General features: G+C 53.5%; 1 protein-coding gene across 1 annotated transcript; it reads left to right on the top strand.

Moving 5' to 3' along the window:
* The first annotated feature begins 35 nt into the window (after positions 1-35).
* Positions 36-20,849, top strand: HADHA (hydroxyacyl-CoA dehydrogenase trifunctional multienzyme complex subunit alpha). Its single transcript, XM_073562011.1, has 20 exons — positions 36-191; positions 2,482-2,523; positions 3,441-3,511; positions 3,705-3,838; positions 3,944-4,082; positions 5,027-5,146; positions 5,221-5,323; positions 5,400-5,522; positions 9,047-9,165; positions 9,255-9,311; positions 9,513-9,622; positions 9,948-10,082; positions 13,573-13,744; positions 16,753-16,839; positions 18,915-19,055; positions 19,195-19,263; positions 19,343-19,538; positions 19,703-19,817; positions 20,088-20,233; positions 20,436-20,849. The coding sequence occupies exons 1-20, from the start codon at positions 140-142 to the stop codon at positions 20,579-20,581; spliced, it is 2,277 nt and encodes a 758-aa protein (XP_073418112.1). The 5' UTR covers positions 36-139; the 3' UTR covers positions 20,582-20,849.
* Positions 20,850-21,184: the final 335 nt, after the last annotated feature.

The following is a 21,184-nucleotide window of genomic DNA, read 5'->3' as shown; positions in this document are numbered from 1 at the left end:
TGTCCCGTACCCGGGTTTATCTCTCGGTCCGCCTGCTTCTATCAGGCACTTTGCGTCAGGCAGTGCAGCGGACACCCCGGCGGCTGATAGGAGGAGGCCCGGCGGCAGCTCGCGGCCCGTCAGTGTCACCCAGGACAACATGGCGGCTGTGAGGAGCGTGGGAGCGCTGGCCCGGCTGGGCGGGAGCACAGGTACCCCGGGGGGCGCAGGCACCGGGGACGGCGGGCGGGATAGATGGGCCGACAAAGCTCACCCCACTACACCGCGTCCTGCCGGTCACCATTGGCCCCAGCAGCGGGGGCCTCTACTGCAGCCGGCTCTGAGGAGGCGTCACTCTGCAGGAGGGCTGTGTACCCTCCAGAGAGGACCCTCCACGGTGCCCCCTGCTGGCCTCTATATGCTCCCTATGACAACCCTTCCTGTCACATCTTGTCTGGCAGTGCCATAGGAACAAACCTCACTGATGCTGAGGAGATGACCAGAAGTGTTGTCATAGGGTCTGCACGTAGAAGACAACTCCGGATTAGAGGTGATGATTTGTGCTGTAGATCTCTTAGGTGGTGATACGGGGTCACGGACCGCGGCCGTCAGATTATAGGGAATCCGTCAGCAGGCTTCACTGTGTAATCTGAGGGCAGCATGATGTCGGGGCAGAGAGCCTGATTCCAGACGTGTTACTTGCAGGACTAGTTGTCCTGTGCCTCCTGGTCCAACCACATCCCCACCACCGATAGTGTGCGCAGGAGGCGGCCAATCGGTGGTGTGGGGGCGGGGTTATACACAGCTCAGCATTCTGAGCACCGCCTGATCTGCAGCAGAATGCGTTTTCTCGATCACAGCTGCTGCAATCAGGGTCTCTGCCCCCACATTGGGCTGCTGTCGGATTACATAGCACAACCTGCTGACAGATTCCCTGTAATCCAGTCTGCGGCACCATTCGCATCAGCTGACTACAACTCCCAGCATCTAGACCGAGCAGAGGATCAGATCGGTGACTTCTCTGGTGACCTGACGGGGGTTGTCGGCCTCCTCTGTCCTCATCTGTGACATTGCTGAGTGGTCAGCGGCAGGAGCTGCGCTGCCCCCTGCAGGCAGCAAGTGAAATGGATAAGAACCATTATCGCTTCCATTTCTGAGAACATTTATTAGGCTATGTGCCCACATCGCAGAAATGCTGCAGAATTGTCCGCCGCATTTCCGCAACTCGCCGCCACGGGTAAAACGCATGCGGAATTTGCATCCGTTTTCCTGCAAAGTACAAACGTTTTTAGCTTGCAGACTGAGCATTCCACGTGATTTGGAGCATAAGTTGGAAAAGTGATTGACAGGTTGGTTACACACAAGCATATGCCTGACGAGTGTGACCAACCATTTACTATTGATTAGGCGGCATAAATAGCAAAAGATAGAATGTAAAAAATAATCGGGATATACTCCCCCTCTGATGCCCCCGGAGTCCTCCGCGGCGCTGACAGCATCTCCGTTCCCAGGGATGCCTTGCACGAATGACCTTTGTGATGACGCGGTCGCTTGATGCTGTCATCAGAGGTCATTTATACATATTTTACAGGATTATGGTACCCACAGCCCGGAAGACAGTCTCCTCCTGACCCTGGGCACCAGCCGCACATGAAGCGCTCACTTTACACATGGAGGACATAGCCACATGCGTAAACTGAGCGTTTCAATGCAATCCTATGGTGGCGGAGTAGTCACGATTTCGCAGAAATAATGGACATGCTGCGGATTTTACCGCTATGCGATTCTGCAGCGGAAATATCTGCAGCATTGACACGGCAACTGCGGAATCCCATAAGATTGTGTGGCGGAACTGTGGCGAAAACGCGTAAACACAGCGTGGGCACACGGCCTGACCTTCCAGCACTTCTTCCTCACCGGCCTAAAACTTTAGTACAGAATTATAGATGAATAATTTCCAGTTCAGGACCGCTGAGCCCCGGACCCCCCCATGTTATGGGACCGCTGAGCCCCGGACGCCCCCCCCCCTCTTCTCTGCCCCCGCCTTCTCCTTGGCTTCTGCTGTGGCGGTGCAGCGAGTGTGTGCTACTGTTTAGCCTGCAGGGGGCGTCTACTCCTGTATGTAGAGGAAAGGTCCTGCTTCTCACATGGCGCGTTCCTCCTGGCTCCCCGGTATTATCGGCTCTGCTGTGCCCTCCAGGGCAGAGTGCAGCTGTGTGCGTCACCTGCTGTATGACAGAGGGCAGAGTACAGCCGGGACTGGGGGCAGCGCATCCGTGATCTACAAGCTCCGTGACTTCTGAGGAGGTGCGCCCCCTGCTGGCGGTGATTGCTGCTTCTTGTATCTGTCACTGATAATGGGGGCTGACCGGGGCATAGATCAGAGAGCGGTGACTGCACCGAGCGCGGAGGATGATGGGGGCTGACCAGGGCATAGATCAGGGAGCGGTGACTGCACCGAGCGCCGAGGAGAAGCTTCTATAACATCTTTCTGTTTTGCAGGTTTCACATCCAGGTCTTTCTCCATGTCTTCCGCCGTGCTGTGTAAGTAACGTCACCTGTCAGAGCGCAGCTTCTGCTCCAACTTATTCCCACTCGCCGTACAGATCCAGAGATCCGCGCCTTTATATTCAGTGCTTCATTTGTCTTTATCAAGGGGGCAGTGCAGCCTAGAGACATGACCCCTTCATAAAGAAAGGGCGTATGTATGTACAATGAGTGCAGCACTGGGGTATAATACAGGAGATAACTCAGGATCAGTATTGTATGTACACAGTGACTGCACCAGCAGAATAATGAGTGCAGCTCTGGGGTATAATACAGGATGTAACTCAGGATCAGTAATGTAATGTATATACACAGTGACTGCACCAGCAGAATAGTGAGTGCAGCTCTGGGGTATAATACAGGATGTAACTCAGGATCAGTAATGTATGTACACGGTGACTGCACCAGCAGAATAGTGAGTGCAGCTCTGGGGTATAATACAGGATGTAACTCAGGATCAGTAATGTATGTACACAGTGACTGCACCAGCAGAATAGTGAGTGCAGCTCTGGGGTATAATACAGGATGTAACTCAGGATCAGTAATGTAATGTATGTACACAGTGACTGCACCAGCAGAATAGTGAGTGCAGCTCTGGGATATAATACAGGATGTAACTCAGGATCAGTAATGTATGTACACAGTGACTGCACCAGCAGAATAGTGAGTGCAGCTCTGGAGTATAATACAGGATGTAACTTGGGATCAGTAATGTATGTACACAGTGACTGCACCAGCAGAATAGTGAGCGCAGCTCTGGATTGTAATGGAACACGATGGTGACCTGCTGTATTGATTGATCAGTTGTGATGCTGGCAGTCGGACCACAACATGTCTGTAATTTGTGGTCTGTGTCCTTGGGGTTTTCTGATCAGTGTCACAGTTCCAGATTTCATCTTTTTGTGTCTTTGCAGCGAGGACTCACGTGAACTACGAGGTGAAGAAAGATGTCGCCGTTGTCCGATTCAACTCCCCAAACTCTAAGGTTCGTTCCTAGTTCACTCTTGAACAAATGTACCCAGGAATTCACCCTGCTCTGGGCTTGTATACTTGTGCCTTGGTCACTGGACCTCCCTGCGTGGGGTGCATATACTTGTGCCTTGGTCACTGGACCTCCCTGCGTGGGGCGCATATACTTGTGCCCCAGTCACCGGACCTCTCGCTTCTGCTCCCTACAGGTGAACACATTGTCCCGACAGCTGCAGAGCGAGTTCACCGATGTGATGAACGAGATTTGGGCAAATGACGCGGTGAAGAGCGCCGTCCTCATCTCCGCCAAACCCGGCTGCTTCATCGCCGGAGCCGATATCAAGTGTGTAATACCGTGCAATAACCTGGGCGTTTAACCCCTTCCTGCTCGCGGTTTGTGCCCCGTGTGGTCTGAGCAGCTCAGACAATGACTTTTCTCTCCCCCCAGCATGATCGAGGCGTGTACGACATCCCAGGAGGTGACACTGCTCTCACAGTCCGGACAGAAGATGTTCGAGAAGCTGGAGAAGTCCCCGAAACCCATCGTGGCTGCAATCAATGGCACCTGCCTGGGCGGGGGGCTGGAGGTGCGTGCCTGGGGAGGGCGGGGGGCTGGAGGTGCGTGCCTGGGGAGGGCGGGGGGGGCTGGAGGTGCGTGCCTGGGGAGGGCGGGGGGGGCTGGAGGTGCGTGCCTGGGGAGGGCGGGGGGGGCTGGAGGTGCGTGCCTGGGGAGGGCGGGGGGGGCTGGAGGTGCGTGCCTGGGGAGGGCGGGGGGGGCTGGAGGTGCGTGCCTGGGGAGGGCGGGGGGGGCTGGAGGTGCGTGCCTGGGGAGGGCGGGGGGGGCTGGAGGTGCGTGCCTGGGGAGGGCGGGGGGGGCTGGAGGTGCGTGCCTGGGGAGGGCGGGGGGGGCTGGAGGTGCGTGCCTGGGGAGGGCGGGGGGGGCTGGAGGTGCGTGCCTGGGGAGGGCGGGGGGGGCTGGAGGTGCGTGCCTGGGGAGGGCGGGGGGGGCTGGAGGTGCGTGCCTGGGGAGGGCGGGGGGGCTGGAGGTGCGTGCCTGGGGAGGGCGGGGGGGCTGGAGGTGCGTGCCGTGCCTGGGGGGGGCTGGAGGTGCGTGCCGTGCCTGGGGAGGGCGGGGGGGCTGGAGGTGCGTGCCGTGCCTGGGGAGGGCGGGGGGGCTGGAGGTGCGTGCCGTGCCTGGCGAGAGCAGGGGGCTGGAGGTGCGTGCCGTGCCTGGCGAGAGCAGGGGGCTGGTGGTGTGTGCCGTGCCTGGGGAGGGCGGGGGGCTGGAGGGTTGTGACATGCCTGGGAGGGGCGTGCCCGGGGAGAGGGCTGGAGTTGTGCCCCTTTGGAGAGGGGCGTGCCCGGGGAGAGGGCTGGAGTTGTGCCCCTTTGGAGAGGGGTGTATGGTTGGCCGGAGGCGCAGGCCTGGAGGCGAGAGGGGCTGGAGGTGCGTGCTTGAGCTATGGTACCTAGTTTTGGGGGGGTTTAATGACAGCAAGCAGAGATTTTACGTGTCCTGTCTCGTTTCCAGGTGGCCATCGCCTGCCAGTATCGTGTGGCTACGAAAGATAAGAAGACTGTCCTAGCGACCCCAGAGGTGCTGTTGGGTCTGCTGCCTGGGGCGGGGGGCACACAGAGGCTCCCTAAGATGGTGAGTGGTCTCCGGTGAGACCCCCGCCTGCTCCGCTCATGGGTCCGGTTCTCATCTCCTCTTTCCCCCTGCAGTTGGGTCTTCCATCTTCCTTCGATATGATGCTGACCGGCAAGAACATCCGTGCTGATCGGGCCAAGAGGATGGGTCTGGTGGACCAGCTTGTGGACCCCCTGGGTGAGGGACGCAGAGCCGTGAGGCACAGGGAATGAGGAAGCTGACGGACGAGCTGAATGTCTTCTGTAACCGACAGGTCCCGGCCTGAAGAGCCCTGAGGAGCGAACTATGGAGTATCTGGAGGAGGTGGCCGTCAGCTACGCCCGAGACATCGCCGACAAGAAGATCTCCCTGAAGAAGCCGAAGGGGCTGATGGCAAGTAGGTGTCTCCGCCGGATTATAGGTTGTCTTCTGTATATGCTGCCCCCCCCACAAGGAGATCGCAGCGCTCCCATTTCTTTCCATGGGAGCCTGATGAAAGCCGGCTGTGTACAGCTGTAGCATTGGCACTGCATGGGGCACAGTTGGCTACAGTGGGTACGTCATGTATTCAGACCCTTTACATTTTTCACTCTTTGTTTCATTGCAGGTGAATTTAAAAAAGTTCATGGTTTTTCTCATTAATGTGCACTCTGCACCCCATCCTGACTGAAAAAAAAAAAACAAATGTAGAAATTTTTTCAAATCAAGAAAAACTGAAATCTCGCATGGTCATAAGTATTCAGACCCTTTGCTCAGACTCTCATATGTAAGTCACATTGTGTCCATTTCCTTGTGATCCTCCTTGAGATGGTTCTACTCCTTCATTGGAGTCCAGCTGTGTGTAATTACACTGATAGGACTTGATTTGTAGAGGCGCACACCTGTCTATATAAGACCTCACAGTGCATGTCAGACCAAATGAGAATCAGGAGGCCAAAGGAACCGGCCAAGGAGCTCAGAGACAGAATGGTGGCAAGGCGCAGATCTGGCCAAGGTTACAAAAGAATTTCTGCAGTACTCAAGGTTCCTAAGTGCACAGTGGCCTCCATAATCCTTACATGGAAGAAATTTGGGGCCACCAGAAGTCTTCCTAGACCTGGCCGTCCAGCCAAACTGATCAACCGTGGGAGAAGAGCCTTGGTGAGAGAGGTAAAGAAGAACCCCAAGATCACTGTGGCTGAGCTCCACAGATGCAGTAGGGAGATGAGAGAAAGTTCCGCAAAGTCAGCTATCACTGCAGCCCTCCACCAGTCGGGCCTTTATGGCAGAGTGGCCTGACAGAAGCCTCTCCTCAGTGCCAGACATATGAATCCCCGCATAGAGTTTGCTAAAAAACACATGAAGGACTCCCAGACTATGATGAATAAGATTCTCTGGTCTGATGAGACGAAGAACTTTTTGGTGCTAATTTTATGTGGTATATGTGGAGAAAACCAGGCACTGCTCATCACCTGCCCAATACAATCCCTACAGTGAAACATGGTGGTGGCAGCACCATGCTATGGGGGTGTTTTTCAGCTACAGGGACAGGACGACTGGTTGTAACTGAAGGAAACATGAATGCGGCCAAGTACAGAGATATCCTGGATGAAAACCTCTTCCAGTTGCTCAGGACCTCAGACTTGGCAGAAGGTTCACCATCCAACAAGACAATGACCCAAAGCACACAGCTAAAATAACAAAGGAGTGGCTTCAGAACAACTCTGTGACCATTCCTGACTGGCCCAGCCAGATCCCTGACCTAAACCCAACTGAGCATCTCTGGAGAGACCTGGAAATGGCTGTCCACCATCCAACCTGACGAAACCGGAGAGGATCTGCAAGGAAGAATGGCCGAGGATCCCCAAATCCAGGGGTGAAAAACTTGTTGCATCATTCCCAAGAAGACGCATGGCTGTACCAGCTCAAAAGGTGCTTCTTCTCAACACTGAGCAAAGGGTCTGAATACTTATGACCATGTGATGTTTGTTTTTCTTTTTTAATAAATTTGCAAAAATTTGTACATTTCTTTTTTTTTTTTTTTTTTTTTTTAGTCCAGATGGGGTGCAGAGTGCACATTAATGAGAAAAACATGACCTTCGTTTCATTGCAGCCATTTGGTAAATTCTATAAAGAGTGAAAAATGTAAAGGGGGGTCTGTGCTCCATAGAGTATACAGGACTCCTGAAAGACTATTAGGGCAGGACTGAGACAGACTTCTGGATGCCTCGTTGTCAGCCTGATGGGGCCGGGGATCTTACACACGTTGTGACAGTGCTCCAGACTGGACTCACACTGGACAGTGGTTACTAACACTATGGAGGGGGGGTATGACTGTAGAATGGAGTGGGATCCTGGGGTCTGTATTTCGGGTTATGTGGAGGAGATTCAAAATCAGTTCAAATTGGCGGCTAGTCTGTTATACATTGCACGAGAATTAGTAGGGAGGCACTGAATGAATGAAGGCCCGCCGGCGATACAAGGATTTATTAGACAATCAGACTCTATTGTAAATATGGAAAAAGGTATTTATGCCAAAAGAAAAAGGGGAAAAACGTTCAATTTATTGTGGACACGGTGGGTGGAGAGACGATGATCCCGAAAGGAGGAAGCACGGCCGGCTATGTACAGCTGTAGCGCTGACACTACAGGGGCACGGCCAGCCTATGTACAGCTGTAGCGCTGGCACTACAGGGGCACGGCCAGCCTATGTACAGCTGTAGCGCTGGCACTACAGGGGCACGGCCGGCTATGTACAGCTGTAGCGCTGGCACTACAGGGGCACGGCCGGCTATGTACAGCTGTAGCGCTGACACTACAGGGGCACGGCTGGCTATGTACAGCTGTAGCGCCGACACTACAGGGGCACGGCCGGCTATGTACAGCTGTAGCGCCGACACTACAGGGGCACGGCCGGCTATGTACAGCTGTAGCGCCGACACTACAGGGGCACGGCCGGCTATGTACAGCTGTAGCGCTGACACTACTGTGGCACGGCCGGCTATGTACAGCTGTAGCGCCGACACTACTGTGGCACGGCCGGCTATGTACAGCTGTAGCGCCGGCACTACAGGGGCACGGCCGGCTATGTACAGCTGTAGCGCTGGCACTACAGGGGCACGGCCGGCTATGTACAGCTGTAGCGCTGACACTACAGGGGCACGGCCGGCTATGTACAGCTGTAGCGCTGGCACTACAGGGGCACGGCCGGCTATGTACAGCTGTAGCGCTGGCACTACAGGGGCACGGCCGGCTATGTACAGCTGTAGCGCTGGCACTACAGGGGCACGGCCGGCTATGTACAGCTGTAGCGCTGGCACTACTGTGGCACGGCCGGCTATGTACGGCTGTAGCGCTGGCACTACTGTGGCACGGCCGGCTATGTACGGCTGTAGCGCTGGCACTACTGTGGCACGGCCGGCTATGTACGGCTGTAGCGCTGACACTACAGGGGCATGGCCGGCTATGTACACCTGTAGCGCTGGCTCTACAGGGTTACGGCCGGCTATGTACACCTGTAGCGCTGGCACTACAGGGGCACGGCCGGCTATTCATTAGATAGAGGATCGCTGTGGGTCTGACTGCTTGAACCCCCAGAGATGACGATAACGGTGCTGGCCCTCCCTCCAGTCATTGTGGATGCCAGAAATGGTGGTGCGCTGAGCTCTGCTTTATCCCGCAGTCCCATAGCGCCATGAGAGCGCACACATCCAAGATGGTTCTCAGCATCTCTGGGGGTCTCTGCGGTTGGACCCCCAGTGGTCAGCACATTATCCCCCACGCTGTATATATGGAGTCACTTGCAAGCTTTGGGGACCACTTTATGGGAATATTCTCGGACATTGATGGGTGGGATCCATGGACTGCGTCCCCTTCACACCGAGGGAATTGTGGAAATCCAGTGAGTCGCTCCTCACCCCGTCACCTTCTTTACGCTTCCAGAGATCACAGACTACGTCATGTCCGTCCCATTCGTAAGACAACAAATCTACAAGATGGTGGAGAAGAAAGTGATGAAACAGACGAAGGGCTTGTATCCTGCCCCCTTGAAAATCATCGAGGTACTGGGGCGTTCATACCCGTTGTACAGGGGACTGGTCACACTGGGGGGTCCTATCACATCACTTGTTCTCCCAATGTCCCCTCACAGGTGGTGAAGGCCGGCGTGGAGCAGGGCTCGGAGGCCGGGTACCTGGCGGAGTCTCAGGTATGAATTGTCTATTATGGAGAGTCTCACGTGGCGCCACCTGGTGGCTTCATTGTGCTATTGCATCACTTGGTGAAGATAGAATTTTAGGGCTTAAAATCAGTGCAGAGGTGCACCCCCATGCGTCAGGGCAATGCCCCCGCGATCTGTATCGTATCCTTACCATCGTGTCTCTGGCTCCTCTTTCCCTCTTCCTGGCAGAGGTTTGGTGAACTGGGCATGACCAGCGAGTCCCGAGCGCTCTTCGGCCTCTACCACGGCCAGGTCCAGTGCAAGAAGAACAAGTTTGGGACTCCACAGAGAGAGGTCAAGTGAGTGGATCACGGCAATCTGTTGTCTGTCTTGAAGGGATCTTGCGATCAGATTTATGGGGTGGACAGGGCCGGGTGACCCCTGTACTCTCTGCAGGATTTTATGACTCTTCCAGGAGCGTCATGGGCGGCTATTGCACTTCCTATTTATAGGTGCGCTGTTCCTTTAAGACCTCATCCTGAGATATGTGTACTATGTTGAGGCCATAAGTGATCCTCTGTAGCGCCCACACATACTGCAGCTCTGCACTCCCAGGGGGCCGCAGTCTCCCCAAATCCTCTGTTATTTGCCCCCAGCTCTTCATTTCCCCGACTTTCCTTGCAGGACCCTGGCGATCCTCGGCGCCGGGCTGATGGGGGCCGGAATTGCACAGGTCTCTGTGGATAAAGGTTTTAAGACTATCCTGAAAGACACGACGGTGGAAGGTCTGGGCCGAGGACAGCAGCAGGTGTTCAAAGGGTGAGGACGCTGATTGCTGTCAGTGATTGGAGTCAGTAAAGGCGGCGTCCTGTTTCTCACTGCTGTGATGTATGATGAGCTGCACGTCCCATTAGCTACAGCGCAATGAGTGCTGCAAAAACAGCGTAAAAGCGCGGCCTAATCTCACTACTGTTACTGCAAGTAAAATATACCAACCGGACACAACGGTAAGAAAACGGAGGTCTGACGCTCATGTATCATGGGCACTACAGCGACACAGCCGGCTATGTACAGCTGGGACACAGGCACTACAGCGGCACAGCCGGCTATGTACAGCTGGGACACAGGCACTACAGCGGCACAGCCGGCTATGTACAGCTGGAACACGGGCACTACAGAGGCACAGCCGGCTATGTACAGCTGGGACACGGGCACTACAGGGGCACAGCTGACTATGTACAGCTGGAACACGGGCACTACAGGGGCACAGCCGACTATGTACAGCTGGGACACGGGCACTACAGGGGCACAGCCGGCTATGTACAGCTGGAACACGGGCACTACAGGGGCACAGCTGACTATGTACAGCTGGAACACGGGCACTACAGAGGCACAGCCGGCTATGTACAGCTGGAACACGGGCACTACAGGGGCACAGCTGGAACGTGGGCACTACAGCGGCACAGCTGGCTATGTACAGCTGGGACACGGGCACTACAGCGGCACAGCCGGCTATGTACAGCTGGGACACGGGCACTACAGGGGCACAGCTGACTATGTACAGCTGGAACACGGGCACTACAGCGGCACAGCTGGAACGTGGGCACTACAGCGGCACAGCTGGCTATGTACAGCTGGGACACGGGCACTACAGCGGCACAGCCGGCTATGTACAGCTGGGACACGGGCACTACAGGGGCACAGCTGACTATGTACAGCTGGAACACGGGCACTACAGAGGCACAGCCGGCTATGTACAGCTGGGACACGGGCACTACAGAGGCACAGCCGGCTATGTACAGCTGGGACACGGGCACTACAGCGGCACAGCTGGCTATGTACAGCTGGGACACGGGCACTACAGCGGCACAGCCGGCTATGTACAGCTGGGACACGGGCACTACAGCGGCACAGCCGGCTATGTACAGCTGGGACACGGGTACTACAGAGGCACAGCTGGAAACAGTGGTACTACAGAGGCACAGCCGGCTCTGTACAGCTGGAACACTGGCACTACAGCGGCACAGCTGGAACGTGGGCACTACAGCGGCACAGCTGGCTATGTACAGCTGGGACACGGGCACTACAGCGGCACAGCTGGCTATGTACAGCTGGGACACGGGCACTACAGCGGCACAGCTGGCTATGTACAGCTGGGACACGGGCACTACAGCGGCACAGCCGGCTATGTACAGCTGGGACACGGGCACTACAGCGGCACAGCCGGCTATGTACAGCTGGGACACGGGCACTACAGCGGCACAGTTGGCTTTGTACAGCTGGGACACTGGCACTACAGGGGCACAGCCGGCTATGTACAGCTGGGACACGGGTACTACAGAGGCACAGCTGGAAACACTGGTACTACAGAGGCACAGCCGGCTCTGTACAGCTGGAACACTGGCACTACAGCGGCACAGCTGGAACGTGGGCACTACAGCGGCACAGCTGGCTATGTACAGCTGGGACACGGGCACTACAGCGGCACAGCTGGCTATGTACAGCTGGGACACGGGCACTACAGCGGCACAGCCGGCTATGTACAGCTGGGACACGGGCACTACAGCGGCACAGCTGGCTATGTACAGCTGGGACACTGGCACTACAGGGGCACAGCCGGCTATGTACAGCTGGGACACGGGTACTACAGGGGCACGGCCGGCTATGTACAGCTGGGACACGGGTACTACAGGGGCACGGCCGGCTATGTACAGCTGGGACACTGGCACTACAGGGGCACGGCCGGCTATGTACAGCTGTAGCACTGGCACTACAGTGGTACGGCCGGCTATGTACAGCTGTAGCACTGGCACTACAGTGGTACGGCCAGCTATGTACAGCTGTAGCACTGGCACTACTGTCGCACGGCCGGCTATGTACAGCTGGGACACGGGCACTACAGGGGCACAGCTGACTATGTACAGCTGGAACACGGGCACTACAGAGGCACAGCCGGCTATGTACAGCTGGGACACGGGCACTACAGAGGCACAGCCGGCTATGTACAGCTGGGACACGGGCACTACAGCGGCACAGCTGGCTATGTACAGCTGGGACACGGGCACTACAGCGGCACAGCCGGCTATGTACAGCTGGGACACGGGCACTACAGCGGCACAGCCGGCTATGTACAGCTGGGACACGGGCACTACAGCGGCACAGCCGGCTATGTACAGCTGGGACACGGGCACTACAGCGGCACAGCCGGCTATGTACAGCTGGGACACGGGCACTACAGCGGCACAGCCGGCTATGTACAGCTGGGACACGGGTACTACAGAGGCACAGCTGGAAACAGTGGTACTACAGAGGCACAGCCGGCTCTGTACAGCTGGAACACTGGCACTACAGCGGCACAGCTGGAACGTGGGCACTACAGCGGCACAGCTGGCTATGTACAGCTGGGACACGGGCACTACAGCGGCACAGCTGGCTATGTACAGCTGGGACACGGGCACTACAGCGGCACAGCCGGCTATGTACAGCTGGGACACGGGCACTACAGCGGCACAGCCGGCTATGTACAGCTGGGACACGGGCACTACAGCGGCACAGCCGGCTATGTACAGCTGGGACACGGGCACTACAGCGGCACAGTTGGCTTTGTACAGCTGGGACACTGGCACTACAGGGGCACAGCCGGCTATGTACAGCTGGGACACGGGTACTACAGAGGCACAGCTGGAAACACTGGTACTACAGAGGCACAGCCGGCTCTGTACAGCTGGAACACTGGCACTACAGCGGCACAGCTGGAACGTGGGCACTACAGCGGCACAGCTGGCTATGTACAGCTGGGACACGGGCACTACAGCGGCACAGCTGGCTATGTACAGCTGGGACACGGGCACTACAGCGGCACAGCCGGCTATGTACAGCTGGGACACGGGCACTACAGCGGCACAGCTGGCTATGTACAGCTGGGACACTGGCACTACAGGGGCACAGCCGGCTATGTACAGCTGGGACACGGGTACTACAGGGGCACGGCCGGCTATGTACAGCTGGGACACGGGTACTACAGGGGCACGGCCGGCTATGTACAGCTGGGACACTGGCACTACAGGGGCACGGCCGGCTATGTACAGCTGTAGCACTGGCACTACAGTGGTACGGCCGGCTATGTACAGCTGTAGCACTGGCACTACAGTGGTACGGCCAGCTATGTACAGCTGTAGCACTGGCACTACTGTCGCACGGCCGGCTATGTACAGCTGTAGCACTGGCACTACAACGGCATGGCCGGCTATGTACTGCTGTGAAACGTAGGTTTGATATCCATCTCCTGACGACTTCTTTCCTCCCGCAGCCTGAATGACAAGGTAAAGAAGAAGAGTGTGACCTCATTTGAGCGGGACAGCATCATGAGTAACCTGACTGGTCAGCTGGATTACGGAGGGTTTGGGGCCAGTGACATGGTGGTTGAGGCAGTGTTTGAGGACCTGAAGATTAAGCACAAAGTCCTGCAGGAGGTGGAAGCCGTAAGTGTCTCCTGCAATACCTGCTCCCATACTGTGCATAAGGCCGGGGTCAGACTTGCATAGACATATATGCGGCCGCACGCTCCGGTCCTCAGTGCCGGGTATTGAGATGCGAGACTCGTGCGAGTTTCTCGCAAGTGTGACCCCGGCCTAGCACTGACACAACTCATTCTATAATATATGAGGACTGTTGCAACTAATGGCCAGTTATTGGAGAATGGACAGTGACAGTGAAGAGGGTATGGTATACAGTTGTGCTCAAAAGTTTACATCCCCCGGCAGAATTTTTGCTTTCTTGGCCTCTTTTCAGAGAATAGGAATGATAACATTAAAACTTTTTCTCCACTCATGGTTAGTGGTTGGGTGAAGCCATTTATTGTCAAACTACTGTGTTTTCTCTTTATAAATCATAATGACAACCCAAAACATCCAAATGACCCTGATTAAAAGTTCACATACCCTGGTGATTTTTGGCCTGATCACATGCATAGAAGTTGACACAAATGGGTTTGAGTGGCTACCTAAGGTAACATCCTCACCTGTGACCTGTTTGCTTGTAATCAGTGTGTGTGCATAAAAGCTGAGTGAGTTTCTGGGATCCAGACAGACTCTTGCATCTTTCATCCAGCCACTGACGTTTCTGGATTGTGAGTCATGGGGAAAGCAAAAGAAATGTCAACGGATCTACGGGAAAAGGTAGTTGAACTGTATAAAACAGGAAAGGGATACAAAAAGATATCTAAGTAATTGATAATGCCAGTCAGCAGCGTTCAATCTATGATTAACAAATGGAAAATCAGGGGCTCTGTAAAAACAAAACCACAGTCAGGTAGACAAAAATGTCGTCCACAACTGCCAGGAAAATTGTTGGGGATGCAAAGAAAAACCCACAATTAACATGAGCTGAAATACTGGACTCACTGAAAACTAGCCGTGTGGCTGTTTCAAGATGCACAATAAGGAGGCACTTGAAGAAAAATGGGATGCATGGTCAAGTCGCCAGAAGAAAGTCATTACTGCACAAATGCCACAAAGTATCTCACCTATAATACGCAAAACAGCACAGAGACAAGCCTCAAAACTTCCGGAACAAGGTAATTTGGAGTGATGAGAGCAAAATCGAACTTGTTTGCCACAACCATAAACGTTACATTTGGAGAGAGGTCAACAAGGCCTATGATGAAAGGAACACCATTCCTACTGTAAGGCATGGAGGTGGCTTGCTGATGTTTTGCAGATGTGTGAACTGCAAAGGCACAGGAAACTCGGTCAAAGTTGGAGGAAATATGAATGCAGCATGTTATCAGCAAACACTGGAGGCAATTTGCAATCATCAGCCCAGAAGCTGCGCATGAGACTTACTTGGACGTTCCAACATGACAATAATCCAAAATACAAGACCAAGCCAACCTGTCATTGGCTACAGCAGAACAAAGTGAAGGTTCTGGAGTGGCCATCTGTCTCCTGACCGAAATATCATTGAGCCACTCTGGTGAGATCTCAAGCGCACAGTTCATGCTAGACAGCCCAGGAATCTACAGGAACTAGAGGCTTTTTGCTAAGAAGAGTGGGCAGCTTTACCATCTGAGAAAATAAAGAACCTCATCCACAACTACCACAAAAGACTGCAAGCTGTCATTGATGTTAGAGGAGGCAATGCACGGTATTAAGAAATGGGGTATGTGAACTTTGATCAGGGTCATTTGGATATTTTGAGTTGTCATTATGATTTATAAAGAGAAAACACAGCAGTCTGACAAATGGCTTCACCCAACCACTAACTTGAGTGGAGAAAAAGGTTTGGTGTTATCATTCATATTCTCTGATAAAAGGCCAAGAAAGCAAAAAACACAACTGTATAACCTCCAATTCCAAAGCATGGTGTGTGTACAGTATATGTATATACATAAATATATATATATTTATACAAGCTGCCTGGCGGCCTGGTTCTGGTGGCGTATGTCTTTGAGGGGTGGTTTACAGAACAAAAGGAACAGGACTATTACATTTTATATTTAATCCAGAATGATAAGCAGGGTTTGTACAATCTTTTCTATATTTTTTGTATAAACGGGACAAACCATACAGCATATACAGTTGCATAAAATAGATTCAGAGAAGCGTATTATGCTGGTCAGAGATGGCTCAGCTTAGTAGATGGAAGCTATCCGATTAAAAACGTCTTGTTAACATGGATCTAGCCTACACTGACCTGCATCTTCCTTAGCATTGAAAACCGATCCTAATTCGCCTTGTCCTTTTTATCAGCACCCAAATTACACTCGCGCACCTCCCTGTGATGACTCGCAACAGGGCTGGTCATGGGATGTGGGTTTTGTTTCTTAAAACTGATATTCCCAACATTCATGATATCTTCACTCCTGACGATTGCAGGAGTTCGATATCGCCGCCATATTTTTTTAAAGGGATTTTACCTTTCCATAGATGGTAAATATGGCATGGCTGTTGTCATTGATCTGGCCACTATTGATTTGGGGCTAATAGGCAGGTGTCGCCGTTACGAGAAAATATACATGTTCTTCCCCTATTAGTCCTGAAATTGAAGATTTCTGTCCCATCACTAATCAGATCTATACAAACGCCAATATTCATAACTTTCCATCTGAAAGACAAAGCATGGGGAAGTTCTTTCATCATAGCGGCTGATCCTGGAGGGGCGCCTACTGATCCTCTAATCAGACAAATGCCAGACATCATGTCCGTTCCCACCATAGATGTCCTTCCTTAATTGTTTGTTCACCGTAGGCCATCCTGGCTTAAAAGGGGGTTTAAATTATTTTGTCATTCCCAGCCATATGTAACTTCAGCTTACCTATGTTAAACTAGATAATTCTACTACAAGGAGTGTTCTCTCTTGTCCCTCTATAGCGATTCTGTGTGAGAGAGGAGGGGGGTGAATGCCCCTTTCCTGGAGCGGTCTTGGGGGACTTTTATTTATTTTTTTTATGACAATATGACACTGATACAGCTCTGCTCCTCCTCTCCAGGTCATCCCTCCACACTGTATATTCGCCAGTAACACGTCTGCACTCCCAATCTCTCAGATTGCTGCTGTCAGTAAGAGACCAGACAAGGTAAGCAATGATGATGATTTTTTTTTTTTTTTTTTTTGACGTTTGGTGGTCATGTTGCGTTGCTCCAAGTTTAATCTCCACCTGATCGTTAATTTTTAGCCCCCTTAGTCATCCAGCCATGTACAGGAGTTGTATGGACTCTGCCGCTGCACAGCCGGCCATGTACAGAAGTTGTATAGACTCTTCCACGGCACAGCCGGCCATGTGCAGAAGTTGTATGGACTCTGCAGTTGCACAGCCGGCCATGTGCAGGAGTTGTATGGACTCTGCAGTTGCACAGCCGGCCATGTGCAGGAGTTGTATGGACTCTGCAGTTGCACAGCCGGCCATGTACAGAAGTTGTATAGACTCTTCCACTGCACAGCCGGCCATGTGCAGAAGTTGTATGGACTCTGCAGTTGCCCAGCCGGCCATGTGCAGGAGTTGTATGGACTCTGCAGTTGCCCAGCCGGCCATGTGCAGGAGTTGTATGGACTCTGCAGTTGCACAGCCGGCCATGTGCAGGAGTTGTATGGACTCTGCAGTTGCACAGCCGGCCATGTGCAGGAGTTGTATGGACTCTGCAGTTGCACAGCCGGCCATGTGCAGGAGTTGTATGGACTCTGCAGTTGCACAGCCGGCCATGTGCAGAAGTTGTATAGACTCTTCCACTGCACAGCCGGCCATGTGCAGGAGTTGTATGGACTCTGTAGTTGCACAGCCGGCCATGTGCAGGAGTTGTATGGACTCTGTAGTTGCACAGCCGGCCATGTGCAGGAGTTGTATGGACTCTGCAGTTGCACAGCCGGCCATGTGCAGAAGTTGTATAGACTCTTCCACTGCACAGCCGGCCATGTGCAGGAGTTGTATGGACTCTGCAGTTGCACAGCCGGCCATGTGCAGGAGTTGTATGGACTCTGTAGTTGCACAGCCGGCCATGTGCAGGAGTTGTATGGACTCTGCAGTTGCACAGCCGGCCATGTGCAGAAGTTGTATAGACTCTTCCACTGCACAGCCGGCCATGTGCAGGAGTTGTATGGACTCTGCAGTTGCACAGCCGGCCATGTGCAGGAGTTGTATGGACTCTGTAGTTGCACAGCCGGCCATGTGCAGGAGTTGTATGGACTCTGCAGTTGCACAGCCGGCCATGTGCAGGAGTTGTATGGACTCTGCCGTTGCACAGCCGGCCATGTGCAGGAGTTGTATGGACTCTGCCGTTGCACAGCCGGCCATGTGCAGGAGTTGTATGGACTCTGCCGTTGCACAGCCGGCCATGTGCAGGAGTTGTATGGACTCTGCCGTTGCACAGCCGGCCATGTGCAGGAGTTGTATGGACTCTGCAGTTGCACAGCCGGCCATGTGCAGGAGTTGTATGGACTCTGCAGTTGCACAGCCGGCCATGTGCAGGAGTTGTATGGACTCTGCAGTTGCACAGCCGGCCATGTGCAGGAGTTGTATGGACTCTGCAGTTGCACAGCCGGCCATGTGCAGGAGTTGTATGGACTCTGCAGTTGCACAGCCGGCCATGTGCAGGAGTTGTATGGACTCTGCAGTTGCACAGCCGGCCATGTGCAGGAGTTGTATGGACTCTGCAGTTGCACAGCCGGCCATGTGCAGGAGTTGTATGGACTCTGTAGTTGCACAGCCGGCCATGTGCAGGAGTTGTATGGACTCTGTAGTTGCACAGCCGGCCATGTGCAGGAGTTGTATGGACTCTGCAGTTGCACAGCCGGCCATGTGCAGGAGTTGTATGGACTCTGCCGTTGCACAGCCAGCCATGTGCAGGAGTTGTATGGACTCTGCAGTTGCACAGCCGGCCATGTACAGAAGTTGTATAGACTCTTCCACTGCACAGCCGGCCATGTGCAGGAGTTGTATGGACTCTGCCGTTGCACAGCCAGCCATGTGCAGAAGTTGTATGGACTCTGCAGTTGCACAGCCGGCCATGTGCAGGAGTTTTACAGACTTGTTCTCCAGATAGTAGATCTCCACCTATAGTAAAAGTACAACTCTCAGAATGCAGTTATAGACTGAGTGCACACTGAGCGTATTACTGGTATTCGACAGCTTGCATAACTCCTGTCCTCTCCTTCCAGGTCGTAGGAATGCACTACTTCTCTCCTGTGGATAAGATGCAGCTATTGGAAATCATCACCACAGATAAGACGTCTCAGGACACGGCGGCCTCAGCTGTAGCTGTTGGGCTCAAGCAGGGGAAGGTCATCATTGTGGTCAAGGTAAGTTTCCCTGAAAATGAGGATGGATTTGAGATCGGCCAACAGGTCTAAGCTCCAGGCGCCTGCAGATGTGCAGTAACCCTTTACCTCCCCATGGTGGAATAGTACTGTGATAAGGCTCCTGTCTCTCCTCTTACAGGATGGGCCAGGATTTTACACCACCCGGTGCTTGGCTCCTATGATGGCGGAGGTTGTGCGCGTCCTGCAGGTAAGTGACATCACAGCACCTACTTGGATATCACCTGTGGGTTATACACCTGATCAGTGGGGCTCTACTCTGTTTTTAGGAAGGTGTAGCGCCAAAGAAGCTGGATGCCCTCACCACTGGCTTTGGGTTCCCAGTGGGCGCCTCCACTCTGGCTGACGAGGTGGGCATTGACGTGGCTGCCCATGTGGCCGAAGACCTGGGCAAGGCTTTCGGGGAGAGGCTCGGAGGAGGCAATGTTGACTTCCTGAAGGCAATGGTGCAAAAGGGATTTCTGGGTGAGTGGTTGGGAAACTAACAGTGCGGATGTGGACACTCGGTCATCCCTCCATCTGTTGCTCCCGGTTATCAGCCATTTCTCTTTCAGGAGAGGCTGATTGGGTCCCTGCACATTTAGGAGATGTGCCTCTGCTTGAAATTTTGAACGTTTTTCTTTTTTCAGGACGTAAATCTGGGAAGGGTTTCTACGTGTACCAGCCGGGGCAGAAGGAAAGAACTGTGAACTCTGGAGCCGAGGAGATCCTGGAGAAATACAAGCTGCAGGCCAGACCTGATGTGTAAGTGCTCTGCAGGTGGGAGCGTCCATCGCCCGTCCTACACACCAGAACGTTTTCATTCACTGACTGCAAGCATAGATTTTAAGAATGGAAAATTGAAGTTATAAAAAAAAGACCTCCTTACTTGTAGCTCACATTGCGGGCCGTATGACTGCTACTATTGGCATTATTTTGGCAAGACGTGGTCAGGGCTCGTACTTCCATGCAAGAAGTCACCCTGTTTGCATTCGATGCTGTGTGTCACGTAACTTTCTCGTTTTGGGTACGCAGTTCCTCTGATGAAGACGTCCAGATGCGTCTGGTCACCCGATTTGTGAATGAAGCCGTCCTATGCCTGCAGGAGGGGATCCTTAGTAACCCGGTGGAGGGCGACATCGGAGCAGTGTTTGGGCTCGGCTTCCCGCCGTGTCTTGGAGGTGAGTGGATCGCCCACGAGTTGATCGGCTCCAGACAAGATCACCAAGTTGCCGCATGTGGGGCCGAATTAATTTAAGAAAGTTGCATCTCTTAGAGCGACAACAAATATCGATCACCGTTCTGCTTTTCGTCTGTCGGATTCCTCCGTGGCTTTTGTTCTGTTTTCTTGCTCCAGTTTTCTGTCCTCTCCTCGTCTCATAGGTCCCTTCAGATACACCGACTTTTTGGGGGCAAATCGCATTGTGGAGAAGATGAGGAAGTATGAGAGCGTGTATGGGAGCCCCTTCACCCCCTGCCAGCTGCTGCTGGACCACGCTAAGGACCCCAGCAAGAAGTTCCACCACTAGTCCCCGCCGCCGCTCCCCGGTGTTGGAGCACTGTGAGACCGGAGAATGTACAGAGGAGTAGCGGCGGTCTGCATCGCCTCGTGTGCCTTAGAACTACATTGGCACGGAGTTCCCGCCATGTCGACGCTTTCGTGAAGAGTTTATTTTTTTGCACTTAACGCTCAGAGACTTTTTAACTCTTTAATGTCCCGTGGACAAGCAGACAGCGCTGCAGCAGCGCAACCATTCCTCTGTCACATGGATGTCATCAATAAACTGTTTTCAGACATCTGTGTCGCTGCCATGTAGTTTTTTATAGAGTGTGTGTGTGTGTATATGTGTGTGTGTGTGTATATGTATGTGTGTATATATATATATATATATATATACACGCACATACATACGCTGAAGAGCCCGGCGCTGCCCGGGCATAGTAACTAACTATGGTTAGTTGTAGCAAATTATAATTATCCTCCATCCCATAGTCCAATGCCCATATTCCCATCATACATATCCTCCATCCCATAGTCCCGTGCCCATATACCCATCATACATATCCTCCATCCCATAGTCCCGTGCCCATATACCCATCACACATCCACCATCCCATGCCCATACACCCAT

Source organism: Dendrobates tinctorius, unplaced genomic scaffold, assembly GCF_039654945.1.
Source record: "Dendrobates tinctorius isolate UK_male_01 unplaced genomic scaffold, ASM3965494v1 ptg000332l, whole genome shotgun sequence".
Taxonomy (NCBI): Eukaryota; Metazoa; Chordata; class Amphibia; order Anura; family Dendrobatidae; genus Dendrobates; species Dendrobates tinctorius.
The sequence above is the reverse complement of the archived record's forward strand: the minus strand, read 5'-3'. Positions and strand labels throughout refer to the sequence as shown.

Coding starts and splice junctions, on each gene's coding strand:
- HADHA (XM_073562011.1), top strand. CDS start 140: ATGGCGGCTGTGAGGAGCGTGGGAGCGCTGGCCCGGCTGGGCGGGAGC. Junction 2,524..3,440: donor CATGTCTTCCGCCGTGCTGT/GTAAGTAACGTC, acceptor GTGTCTTTGCAG/CGAGGACTCACGTGAACTAC. Junction 9,312..9,512: donor GGTACCTGGCGGAGTCTCAG/GTATGAATTGTC, acceptor TCTTCCTGGCAG/AGGTTTGGTGAACTGGGCAT.